This window comes from Dendrobium catenatum, unplaced genomic scaffold (genome assembly GCF_001605985.2).
Source record: "Dendrobium catenatum unplaced genomic scaffold, ASM160598v2 fragScaff_scaffold_621, whole genome shotgun sequence".
NCBI classification, from domain to species: Eukaryota; Viridiplantae; Streptophyta; class Magnoliopsida; order Asparagales; family Orchidaceae; genus Dendrobium; species Dendrobium catenatum.
In genome coordinates, this window is record NW_021319083.1 from 30,558,911 (window position 1) to 30,572,657 (window position 13,747).

Consider the following 13,747-nt stretch of genomic DNA (forward strand, 5'->3'; position numbering starts at 1 on the left):
GCAGCTTTTTAGTATAAAAATTTTCATTTTTATACTAAAAGACTGCTTTAAAAAGTAACAAAAAAATCATCCCAAACGAAGCCTAAATATCAGTTAAGCCTATCTCAGCTATTTGGCTTTGGCTTTATAACTCCTAAATTTTCATTAATTTCTATTTAGTGCTACTTGATGTGCCAAACACATACTTTGCAAATTATTTTTAAACCACTTCTATCTATATTAACTCAAGTGTAGTACCCATTTTCCTTCCTAATCTCCTCTCAAAGGTGTATTTAATTAGGATTACAAACCCTAAATTTTTTTTCAATATTTTCAACCTAGTCATTGCCCGGACAAATGTTCGAATCATCGACAACTGTAGCGAGCTGCCGAAGAAGGGGCAAAGGAAAATTGTTAAGATTTCCTATTTGTCATCAAAGAATTTGAAGATGCCATGGAAGATGAAGTCGACTTCCAATCTTGTATCCTGTGAAGGTTTTATTAGCACGGGAACAAATTTGCCAGATCAACGCACTATTGTATGAGCCCAAAACCCAACAAGAAATAATGGATAAGTTACTACAAAAGCAGCTCATCTACCATAGTTTAAGCTCATATGTGGCTCCAACTTGATCATTCTAAAGAAATATGGCTCATGATACATGTTCGTCTACAATAGAGCAATCAGCAAAATAACTATCAAATTTAGATTCTGATAGGCCGGTCCCTGGACCGGTCCAACCAGGACGAGTCCAAGTGTTTAGGAGGTGGAACAAGGGGGGTTCCACCCCCTTCTTTGCTGCCTATGCTTGTGGAGTCCACGAATTTAATTTGGGAGGAATTTGGGGGAGAATTAGGAAGGAAAATTCAAATAGGAAGAGTGATTTTAGGATTTTAGCTAATTATTGCATGCTTAAGTATGTTTTGAAGGTTAGGATTAGGATTTATCTCTGATTTTTGCTGAAATTAAAGTTCTTGTGTTCTTGAGCAGACTCTAATGGAGACTAAAGATTTGGGAGAGACGGATCTTCCTCTCCAATTGAAGATCTATTGTATCTTGATGTTTTTTAATCTACTATCAATCAAAAAGTTTAATTCTGATTTTTTTCCTCCTAAGTTCTTTGCAATTTCTATTTTTACAAATTGCTGAAATTAAATTCCAGCAACGGAATTTCTGATTTTCTACAAGCGTTACCTATCACGGTCCAAATAACCAGCACCAAATTGGAATGTCTTTGTAAATTCTACATTGAAGACAATGATTTTGCTATAGATGAGCTAAGTACATGAAACATTCTTCCTCCAGCAACTATTCTATACAACAAGGATACCTTTTTAAAGGGAACTAACTGTGCATTCTCAATACATTCCTCCATCATCAACTAATTAAGGATTGCCACAGTGACGGCCTCACAACACACACAGAAAAGGACCAAACATTATATCTAGTGCAATTTCGATCTTTTTGTCCATGTGTAGACGTGTATCGTTTGCCATCAATTCAAGAGGATTGATAAAAAATTCAACTTCTCTCCCTATCCCAAAATTTACATTGGAGTATTTGAGAATGGATTTCATGCTGGGCGTACCACAAACCGGCGAGGCGTGGAATCTATTATGGTAGTTGTTGACCGCTTCTCCAAGATGACTTGCTTTATAACATGCAAGAATATCTTTTATTTCGTAAATGTGGCCAAGCGATTTTTCAAGGAAATTGTTCATCTTCATGGGTTCCCTCATAGCTTGACGTCACGTAATGACATCACATTCAGGTAATTTCTGGAGAGAATTTTAGAAGCATTTACAAACTAAACTTAAATTCAACTAAGCAATACCGCCCGCAATCTGACAAGCCAAATCGAGATGTCATTAACCACACCATAGGTAATATGATACATTGCCTTACCGAAGATCATCCAAATCAATGGGATGATGTACTAGAGAAGGCTGAATTCCATGATTTATCAAAACATTGGTAAAAGCCCCTTCAGCATTTTATACACCAAAGAACTCAACCATACTATGGATATTGTGGTGTTAGTGAACCCTAGGAGCCAACCTGCTACAAAGATGATGACTAATTTCGATCAAGTGCTCCAGGAGGTGAAAGACAAACTATCAAACAACAACAAAAACTACAAATGACTCAACATAGGAGGCTTAAAATAATTAATGTCGATGATTAGTTATGTCCCACCTCTGCAAGGAACATTTCCTTCTTGGAAGTTAAAGTGAAACTTTGGAAAATCCACCAATTTCCTATTGTTAGACACATCAATGCAACTCGCCAAAATTCTCTGACTCATTGCTTTGCTTATCTTCAACTAGTTTTCTTGTAATCCTTAATTTCTACTTTAGTGTTAATTTGCATGATTAGTTGTTAAATAGTTGATTATTTAGCTACCAGTAGGGAATATATACTCCCACCAACAAATAGCACATGACCATTTTTGTTTGCCCAAATTTCTCATTGTGGTTGAAAAGGCTATCTCATGTTTTGCACATTTGCCTTCTTCCTCTCCTATAGGTATTTACACCCCATATCTTTTTATGAGCATGCTTGTATAGGTTCATATCCAAATGTGTCATGCACAAAATCTCAGTCTAAATTAATTAGCTTTAAATTGAGGGCAATTAATTGATGAAAATCCACTTCATAATCATGAACATATTTAAATTTGAAATCTTCGACCGATAGACCTACTATGTGTTTGAAGGCTGACCTGCAATTGCTTTTGATACTGTCAGCGAAGCTTCTATCTATCAAATTATGAGGATAAAGGGATTGATGGATATATTTGTGAAGTAGATCAAGGGCTGCATTGATTAAGTGAAACAAAGGGACTGAGGGGAGTAGATAGGTCGACAAAATAGAAGAATATGCTCTATTAGAGTATGATTGAATAAAAGTAAGGTATGAAGCTAGAAGCAGAAGATAAAAGATAGGGTAATGTAAAATATTGAGTTTATCTCATAGATAACCCTACATAACTTGCATATCTTTAATTAAATTCCTTTAAAAAAATCCTTCCAATGAGATATTTCTTCTGTTACAAACTAATCACTTATATACATTCCTGTATAGGTTCATATCCAAATTGTTAGCAATGTGTCATGCATAAACTTCTATCTGAAATCAATTTGCTTAATGTCTAGGGAAATTCATTCATGGAAATCGATTTTATGCTCAAGAACTTATTTAAATTAGAAATCTTCAATGGGGAGACCTGCTATGTGTTTGAAGGTTGACCTATAATAGCTCTTGATACTGTTAACAAAGTTCCTATCTATTAAATTATAAGGATAAAGTGAACGGTGGATATAGTTATAAGGCCAATCAAGAGCTACATTGATTGAGTGAAATAAGGGGACTGAGGAGAGTAGATAGGTCAGCAAAATAGAGGAGTAGGCTCAATTTAGAATATAATTGAGTAAAATGAGGTATTAGGCATAGGCGGAAGATAAAATATAGAGTACTATAAGATACTGAGCTTACCTTATAAAGAACCCAACAAAACTTGCATATCTTTAATTAAATTCCTTCAAAAAAAACAAAACCTTCCAATGAGATCCTTCTTCTCTTATGAACTAATCCAATAGACAGAGCATTCAAAAACATAAGCATTAGATAAAAACGAAGAATTGAAAGCACCAAAGAATTGATGACAGCCTACTTGTGATTGTACTATGAAAGCATGGTCTTGATGCTCCAAGAGCAAATCAAGGGAAGGGATAACAGAAATACTATCAAAAGTAAGCCCTTGGGTTGGAAAAACCTCACTCTTCCATCAAGCAAGGAAGATTGAAACAACTACACCACCACGCCGAAATATTAGAAATCACAGTTAAGCATAATACTCCAACTATTGCGCATAGTGAGATCAAGAAAACACCCATTATGGTAGTGAAAATTATATAGTGAACCCGTTAAAAATGATCAACATTTTCTATCTAAAATGATGCTAGAATTGGGTTTCACGTTCACCAAAACAAAGGCTAAGTAGGTTTTGCAGCTTAGTTGCACAAATATTACTCTAAACAATAAGGACTACATAATGACGACTGAAATGGATGAAAGAATAAAATAGAGAATTATTATTTTTAATTCAAAAATAATAACATAATGCAAGTATTTGCAAGACAAGAACTCAAGTAACATATCTTGAATCATTGTCAGTGCCAAGGTGTATTCTGAGCCCCTAGTGGTTTAGGCCCTTTACAACTCATGCATGATTCCAAAATCAATGAGTGCAGAGCCGATAGACTGATAGAAGCATCTTCAACACCAATTACATAGCGACTACACTGTTAAGCTGTAAGGATTCATTTCAAAATCATGGAAATATAAACCACGAATTCATCTCAAAACTGCAAAGAACTCCTAGATCAACATCAATTTGAGTGTAACGAAAACAGATCCAAGTATCCAAAGACAACTTTCTGCGATCAGCAGCAGATCTACAAAATTCTACAGCCAAGCATCTATGTAACTTTAGACAAAGTTTTCTTACAATTCCTACAAAGGATCGTTCCTTTTTTTTTTCACGTTTCAATTCTCTTAATAGATCTTCCGACCAGATAAAACCTAACTCACCAACAGAAAGAGAAAGAAAAGGAAGGAGAGGGACTCAAGTCGGTTTAAATTCAAGCCTGCATCGAATTCTTTGTGATGGACTTCATCTGGACGTGATCCAAATCATTGAGTCCTCCGGACAAGGAAGATGTAGCCAAAGCCTCGTAAGATCCGCCATTGTACCGCCTTGGGTGGCCTCCGCCTGAGCCCCAGTTGACTACTGCGTAGATGGCGACGGAAATGACGGAGATGAAAGTGGTGTGGAGTGCGAACGCAAGATCAAGGAGAGCGGCAGCGCGGTTACGTGAGTCCTCGAGCTCGCAGCGTATGGATCCGTCGGTAACTTCGAGCAGGCGATGGCAACCCTCAGGTATGAAGGCCTCGACGTAGAGCGAGAGAACAGTTTGGAGGGACCAGAGTCCCTGAAGAGATACAGAGGCGGCGAGGGCAAGCTCGGCCAAGAAGAGTCGAGGATAGACCGCGAGAGCTAGGGAGAAGGCGGCGGACGCAGCGGAGATCGCCGAAGAGATGGAGTCGCACTTGGATTGAAGGTCCGAGGACAGGTAGGCGGAGGAAGCAGAAGAGAGGAGAGCGAAGGCGACGGCGGCCAGGAGGAAGATGAGGTCCGGGGGAAGGGAGAGGGGAAGGATGAGGGAGATCGTGATGAGGAGAAAGAAGATGAGGGAAGCGGCAGTCTGGAGAGAGGAAAAGCGGTTGGCAGCAGCGGAGGAAAAGAAGGCGTGATGGGCTATGGAGATCAGGAGGGAGAGGAGCGCGAGGTAGAGAGGGAGATGACGGATAAGATGATGTAGGTGGGATGAGAGGAGTAGGGGGTAGTAGGGACGGGCAACGTGGTCTCCATTGCCGGCGACTGCGGCACGGGAGGAGGATGATGAGGGAGAGTTTGGCCTGAAGAAGGAGCGGGTGGCGGAGACAAGGTGGTAGATGCCGCAGGAGAAAAGAGCGAGGAAGGCGAAGGTGTGGTATAGAAGAACAGCCATTAGTAACCTGCTGTGATCTCCTTTATTCTCAGTCTGCCTTCTATGATTTCTCTTCTTCAAGGAACGAAGAGAAGAGATCAATTTCTTTTATATAAAAAAAGAAGATAGATAAAATCGGAAGCACAATCGAAACGCAGTGATATAATTAGGAAAAAAATTACTTATGTGCATACAATACATTTTGATCAGCATATTCTATCTAATTTTTCTCCCTACAAAATATACTCCCCTATGCCTTGGTCTAGACAAAACTTTTTTTTTTTAAAAGAAAATATTAGAGTCCAAATTTTGTATATTTGATCATCATCATTATTAATATTATTATTATTAAAATTAAAAGTTATCATTACTAATACATCATCAAAAAAATTTATCGGGATCAGGCATGAATCTCGAGGCAAAATCAAGTTGGAAACTTCCAAAATTAAAATTAAGATCATCCGAACTTCGATTTCAGCAAACTTATAGTCAAATCGAACGTCTCGGAAATACGAACCCAACGACACTAAATTCAACTCAATCTGAGCCCAAATGGGTATGAATCGAGGACCTGAAACACTGTTGGAAGGTTCAAACCACAATTTGGATTATCAAACGGTTTCAAAACGTGACATGCTTATAGTCGAATCAAGCGGCTCGACGAGACAAATCCAACGAGCCCAAAATCACGGAATTCTAACATCATTATGACCTTCAAAAGTCTAACGAACGTTCCACGATCAGGGGATTCAACATCGGTCATGCATCCAAACCACTCCCCATTTACCATTGATATTCCTCCTATTTACGGGCCATGCCACTCTAAGAAATTTAAAAATAGACCCCCGCCTTCCTCTTTAAAAGGGACCCTAAGACTAAGGAGAAAAGAGAGATAACAAAGATCACACTTGCCTCCTTGCCTCCTCGACCACCGCTTGGAGTTCCGCCGGACCACCACCTGAGGCCCTGAGTTCAGTTGAACAACCACTTGAGTCCCTGAGCTCCGCCAGACCACCACATGAGGCCCGAATTTCCGCCGGACTACCACTTGAGGCATGGAGTTCTGCTGGACCACCAACTAAGACCCGGAGTTTTGTCAGGCCACCACCTGAGGCCTGGACTTCCACCGAACCACCGCCTGAGGCCAAAACTTCCGTCGGACCATCACATGAGGTACGGAGTTCTGTCGGACCACCACCTGAGGCCCGGACTTCTGCCGGACCACCACATGAAGCCCTGAGTTACGCCAAACCACCACATGAGGCCTCGAGTTTCGTCGGATCACCACCTGAGGCCCAGAGTTCTACCGGACCACCACTTGAGGTTTGGACTTCTGCCAAACCACCACCTGAGGCCCGGACTTCTGCCGGACAACCACATAGGGCCCGAACATCTGTCGGACCACCACCTGAGGCTCAGACTTCTGCCAGACCACCACCTGAGGCCTGGACTTCTGTTGAACAACCACCTGAGGCCCGGAGTTTCGGCGAACCACGACCTAACGCCCGGAGTTCTACCAGACCACCACTTGACGCCCGAAATTCTACCGGACCATCACTTGACACCCGGAGTTCCGCAGGACCACCATCTAATGCAGGACTTCTGCCGAACCACCACCCGACGCTGAAGTTCTGCCAAACCACCGCCAAGCTACCAACTGATGCCCGAATTTTTAAGTAGCATCAAAATGCTGCCAATCCACTAAGTGACGCTAGACTTTCATCTCGTTGTCACTAGATTTCAATCATACAATTGGCATGTATAATCTAATCGCTCTCAATGATGAGTCAGACCACTGTAATCTACTCGAATTCTAGTGGAATCATTTTCAACTAGGCCAGACCCCATGATTTTTCCCCTTTCCAAGGTTTTCTAAGTAAAAAAATCTTATGTTATTTGTGTGTGAGCTGGATATCCGTACAATGCTAAAATGTAGGATTTTAATTCTATCGCCGCATATACTCTAACCCGCTTCAGGTCTTCAATTTGGACCCATTCAGGATCGGATTGAACCAAATTTGGTGTCGTTGGATTTCTCTTTTCGAGACTTTCAGTTCTACTATAATTATGTTGATATCAGAGTTCATACGATTCCAAATTTAATTTCGAAAGTTTCCAACTTGATTTTGCCTCGAGATTCGTGCCCAATAATGATTAATTTTTTAAAGATATATCAGTACAAGAAAACTGTTTTATAAAGTACTAAGAAAGTCGTCCCAAATGAAACCTAAATAGTTTCAAATAGTGTAAAAATATTAACAAATGATATAACTTACCAGGATTATATGATTAGGTGGTCTAATGGGGCCATACAATTCAAACTGAGCTAGATCAAATCTATATAATCTAAGCATACCAAGAGAGGGATGTATTGGAAATATAATCAACTTGCTAATTTTTTTTAATATCTTCCTAACTCATTCCACATTCTACACATGTGAAAGATTGTCAACCCCTGGGCACGAAAAACGGTACATCTCGACAATATGGGACGCGATGAACAAATATAAAAATATATTTATTGTGAATATATTTCACAATAGAAAATTTTATTTACAAGTAATCTAAACATAACATATAAAAGAAAAAGAAAGTAAACTAATATCTTATTTTCATTAATAAAATTCAAAACAAGAGCACATCAATGAATAAAAAAATATAATATAAAAAAACACTTAACAACTGCAAGAGAAAAAACTATTCAAACTCACAATAAAAAATAAACTACTATATGAACTTAAGACTACCAAATAAAATTATTCTATTAAAAAATATGCTCCTCTGATGATGGCCTCTTAAATACTCCAATAAAATCAGTTGTGAGAAAAGTTTATAACAGATGAATCTGATAACTTAAACTCAATAACTAACTCACATTTATTAAAGTATAAACAATAAAACATTGGGATATATAATACAAACAAAGAAGGAAGCATAAGTACCAATATTTGTTACGTGTTAAAAATTTTGAGCAGAGTGTATGTTTTACGTCTCAACATTGTATAAAAATGCAACACGCAAAGATAAAAATAGTAAACCCAAAAAAAATTACGTAAAAAACTCCAAAAGAAAGAAAAAAACCACAAAGCCCAGTCCATCTGAAAATCTACTATATGATAGGTGATATAAGAATACTCTCTTATAATTGAAGACGATGAAGTTATTTGAAAGTAAATATCTAATTTTTTCCAATGAGGACTATAAAACAAATATTCGTGAATGGACAGTTGACACCCAACAGCAGGGACTTCATTTCTCCTATAACAGTTACATATTTGAATCCACTTCCCTCCCCAAGATGAGTGTTTAGAGAGAGAAAAAAACTCATAAAAATGAAATATGATGAATAACTTTAAAAAAAATCAGGCACTTGGAATAATTATTGCATTAACAATCACAAACTAACAGCTACAGTGACCAACAATATGCAATTACCAATCGGTCCCATGAGAATGAGGCTATAAGATCTATCTCATAATGAGAACTCACGTCAAAGTTCAGCAATGCGCATGGCCCATACACGTAGGAGACGATTAACTAGGCTCAGTGGGTCCAATCTAGCCTAAGTTGGTCTGGTTCAACTTCATTTAATCAGTAAAGGATCATTTATTCTCATTTTCTCCATTTCAAGTGATCCAAATTTTCATAGACTTGATATAGATACTTCAGAGCTTGTTTGGGTTTAGTCAAGCCATCAAGAGCCTATGTGACCTTCAGTTTGATCTAATCAATTCTGATTTGATCCTTGTTGATCACTTCAAGATTACTTTGGACGATCCCAAGAGCTTCAATAATTTATTACTAGAGAAAGCCAATTCAATCCGGAAATCACCAATTTGGACCGGTTCGGTTGTCAAAGATCATTAGTTTGGTATTGGAAATTACTAACGACAAATATTGTATTCTTAGTGGGTTAATGAAATATTGAATAGAAAAATTAAAATAAATACAAGACATTAGAATGCAATGACAATTTCCTTGGCCCAAAAATAAAGGCCATCAACTTCAACATTTTGATAACAAATTAAGATTTAATTTTAAAGGAGAAATTACTACAAGAATACTGTAAAATTAAAATACTATGCATGTAGAAGGAAAGCTTTGAGTACCTAAATACAGAAAAATTATTGTATGGCAAGCAGATCACCTTCTGTCATTGAACCATTCAAGTGCTGTGGAAGTCATTTGTGCTTTGTAATTTTCCTGCCCAGGATATCTAAATCATAATAATGACCTTAGTAAAAACCAGTACATCGAGATCTTCTGGTATGGTTTTGGTGTAGTGTAATAACTTGCTTCCCCATAAGAAAAGATTGGAGGCAAAACCAAACTATTTGGTGCTTGTCATTGCGATAAAATAGAGATATATATGATAGTACCATCTGAGAGGACAGGTGGAAAGAATTGCTTGTAATCGCTCTAGTATTTCACAAGAGCTGGCAAAGAAGCATATAGTTCTGCCAAGCATTGAAAAATCCAGTTGAGAAGTTGCTCATCTGGCAACTCTAGTAGAAGTTCAGCCTGTAAAAGATGGAGAAAGAATAGTACAGCATTAGTTGATTGAATAATTTTTCATTAAATAGTTTCATGAAGGAAACAGAAGTTTTAGACATTGGCGATATTCAAAATTAGTGTAAAAAAATTACGATAAACTGCTTCTTTCAAAATTTAAAATGCTTTGATCTTTGTTTCTCATGTAAATAAAGTTGGTTAAATTTACATTGATGAAATAGAAAATCCTGAGATAAGCAATTCTACTTCTACACAACTATAGATGACGCAGCACAATGACAATATCACAAATAACAGCGCTGCATCAAACTTGAAGATGAACATCATTATCAGCATTCAAAAATCTTAAAGCAATTATCAAGCATGGTCAGCCCTTCCTTTAAGGATTTCCAACCGTGATCAAATTCAAGACCATTCTATCTACCAAACTTGTTTGGACAATCTGTTTCCCCTTGTACAAGCAATATGTGATGGAAATCAAGATCATCGCCCGTCCATATGTGCTTGGCCTGCCACTCAAAGGAGGGATATGAAAACTGCAGTCATATGGAATCGGTACCCTTGCCTATTTGGCTTTGGCTGACCCTTCATATAAGAATATACAGCATGTAACCATGGATCAATCATAGAATGAAGAAAACTATTTTAATTTGTTTGATTGCAATTGTGGTGATAGCTTGATGGCCTGATCTAAGAGAATTTTGATTAGTTCTCAAGTTATCTCATACTGTTGTTGCTCCCTCAAAGCTGCACATACAACTCGAAGCTGCACATACAACATCAGCTTCGTGCCTCTGTGCTGATGTTTGCATTCGAACTCCAACGCTAGTCTGGTTTCTATGCCATTGATGTCTTCAATGATGGCCCTCCTCCACCTCCTTAACCTTCCTACATAGAATATGGCCTTCCATTTTACTTACTAGGGTTTCCCTTAGTTCTTCACGCCCTTTGCCAGTAATTGATGACACCAAAATCGAGGAACCAGCTCTTGCTTCATCTCTTTCTACGCCTATCTACCATTGGACTCTTAATGCCTTATTTTATAAGGCAGATATACCTGCGCTGATCTCTCCTTTTGAGGTGCATATCTTTATGGAGTCTTGAGCCACATCTTCTCCCATGTGGAACCCACTCCTTGGCTCCTAATTTTAGCTTCCCCATTCATTTTGTGGTTGAGGTTGGTTCTTCCATGGCAACCCATCTTTTGATGCAACAGCTGCCACCAGGGCATACCACAACAATCTTTTAAGTAGCTTCTCTATTGTGAGTAGGACTAACATTATTATCTCTTCATGCACTTTCACTTTTAAGATCCAAAGTAATAGAAGAAGTTACTTCTCTGATGTAGCTGGCAGCAACAGTTCAACTGCTCAGGTGGGGCCCACGACCTCCTTTATCACCTATAGGAGAAGAGGCTTTGGGAGGAAACTCTTTGAAAAAGGGAGGAACTCTTTGGGAAAGATATAAGGGGCATTTATTAGGGGATTTGAGCTGCTAAAGGGGGGAGATTATGGATGGTTAGGCTTTTTATATTATATCTTGAATTTCTGCAGCAGTTTTTGTGAGGTGTTTGGGTTCCTAGTAGCTGCTAGGAATTGAGGGAGAGACGATTCACCTCTCGAACAGTGAATCAAATTGTATCTTGTCTTGCTTTGCTTGGAAATTAGTAAAAACAGCTCTCTTTGTATTATTCTGGTACTATTTGGAGTAAGTTGTTGTTTTTTATATTGATGCGTGTTGTTTAGATCATCAAGTCCTATCAAATTGGTATCAAAGCAAGATTTGGGACCTATGGCGCTAAAGAAAGTGGATGTTTTGGAAGAGAAACTAGAAGGAGAAGTTGGTCAATTCAAATCTAAAGTTGAGTAAAGGATTTCATCCATGTAAGGAAGGTTTTCTAACCTAGAGGACATGATGAAGAAAATATTGGAGCTTCACTCCCAACCAACAACATTAAAGGTGATGGCACCAATGGGTGGCCAAGGAAGTGGGGGAAACCGCAAGATCGGCACAGTGAGGAATGATTGAGAGGTAGAAATCTTGGGCGATAGGGAAAATATGTCACCTCTTGAACCAATAACAAGGAGGGAAATGGGTAAAGGATGCAGCATGAGGAGAAATTGGGAGGAAGAAACAAATATGTTATAACCTAAAGCTTCCTATTATTTTGGATCTTCATGAGAAAGCTAGTGATGTAGTGCCGGTTATCCTATCTGCACAGAGGTTCATCATACCACAGTTTTAGGCCTCCACTTCTTTAATTCCTTTTTCCGTTTTACTGGTACACTTTTCCCTTTTCTTATGTTACTCTACTTTTAGCAAAAGGTTTGTTAGAGCTACAGGGAGAGAAATTATATATAGGAGCCACAGATAGATGAAGGGCAGTTTTTGCTGTTTCAGAACCTTGACAAAGTTCAAGTTTAATATACAGGCCTTTGACGCCTTCTTCTTCTTCCTCTTCCTCTGTCTTGTGTTCTTGTTTGCTTGTTGTTTTCTCTTGGCAGGTCCTGGAGTACATCAGCTAGCCTAGAAGGTGTTGACTGAAGTCTACTCCCAAGGCATGCTTGTTGGACTTTGCCGTTGTTGTTGATGTTGTGGGTTCGAAGGTTGTTCATGCCTAGTATTCTATTGTTATTTAACTGGCTCTAGTTATCTATTGGTTATTAGGCTTGCCAAATGCCTACTGGCATTCCACAATTCACCTTTGTCACCTTGTTAGCAACTACTAATGCATGCCCAAACATGTAAAATAAGGTCAAGATGATATCAAATATCAACCTCATTAGAGAAAATAATGTCTCAAATCAAATGCCCCTAAAATAGGCAGTTAGCAAGGATTTGGGAACAACCACAAGAATTCATTTTCTTCACAAGCAAACGATGAAAGAAAACATGAAGAGACTCACCCATTGATGTAGAACGTGTAGGACAGTGAGGATTCCTGCTGAAATTTGAGGACAGCAGAGAAGAATTTGCCTACAGGAATTCTGGACAGCAAATTTAAACTTCCAACGGTGCAGGACAACAGGTTCCACTATTAAAACAACGGTTTTGGAACCTCCAAGTGCTTAGGATGCAAAGCCAATGGCTGAGAATTTCGGCTGCAGTTTTAGGGAGCAAGAGAGTTGAAGATTTGTGAGCTGTAGGAGACGTTAGTAGAGGAAAATCAGCAAGGGAAACCTGGGAGAATTTCGGCCAGCAGGGAATACGGGAAGTAAATTTTGATTCTCCAAATTAAAGGCTGAGTTTGGGAATAATTAAGAGGGGATTACATAAGGGGGAATTTAATTCCTAAGCTGTTAAGTGAAGAAACTCACGGGATTGAATTGGATTGAGGCTCTTGTTTCCTAAATTAAAACTCTAACATTAGAGAATAATTAAAATAAGGCAAGAAGGAAAATTCGGCCCAGGCAAAAGAAATAAATTGAATTATTTCCAAATGAACTTAAGAAGCATTTAGGAAATAAATCCTAAATTGCTCACATGGTGGCCGGCAGCATACATTGATCTGGGAGGTTTTAATGGGAGCAATAAAAGCTTCTCAATTTGGGTTATGTCATAAGGAAAGATTTATTTACAATCCAATTGAATTGTTAATTCAAATTAAATTAAGAATAGAAACTTTCCTAAAATAGTTTTGCTAATTTAGGAAATATTTCAAAATTCAAAATGTTTTGAATTTGAAATGAGGGATTTGTGGAGG

The 13,747-nt window shown here is 38.3% G+C and overlaps 2 protein-coding genes across 4 annotated transcripts in view; both read right to left on the reverse strand.

The window, feature by feature from the left end:
• Nucleotides 1-404: 404 nt before the first annotated feature.
• The window catches only part of LOC110096395 (ATP-dependent DNA helicase At3g02060, chloroplastic), a 42,944-nt gene continuing 29,601 nt past the window's right edge, over nucleotides 405-13,747 (reverse strand). Inside the window, exons 14-15 of one of the 3 annotated variants that reach the window (XR_002303082.2) lie at nucleotides 9,680-10,053; nucleotides 405-466 (exon numbers count right to left, since the gene is read on the reverse strand). Coding sequence is in view for 2 of the 3 variants with exons in the window: in XM_020822323.2 (XP_020677982.1) it covers nucleotides 9,952-10,053 (102 nt within the window). In the remaining variant the exon portion in view is untranslated. Of the gene's footprint in view, nucleotides 467-9,488; nucleotides 10,054-13,747 lie in introns of those variants that run through there. The other 2 variants (XM_020822323.2, XM_020822324.2) reach the window with 2 other exon arrangements.
• On the reverse strand, nucleotides 4,349-9,778 carry LOC110096396. The gene is made up of 2 exons (XM_020822325.2): nucleotides 9,642-9,778; nucleotides 4,349-5,607 (listed from the first exon to the last, which is right to left on the reverse strand). The coding sequence occupies exon 2, from the start codon at nucleotides 5,551-5,553 to the stop codon at nucleotides 4,624-4,626; it is 930 nt and encodes a 309-aa protein (XP_020677984.1). The 5' UTR covers nucleotides 5,554-5,607; nucleotides 9,642-9,778; the 3' UTR covers nucleotides 4,349-4,623.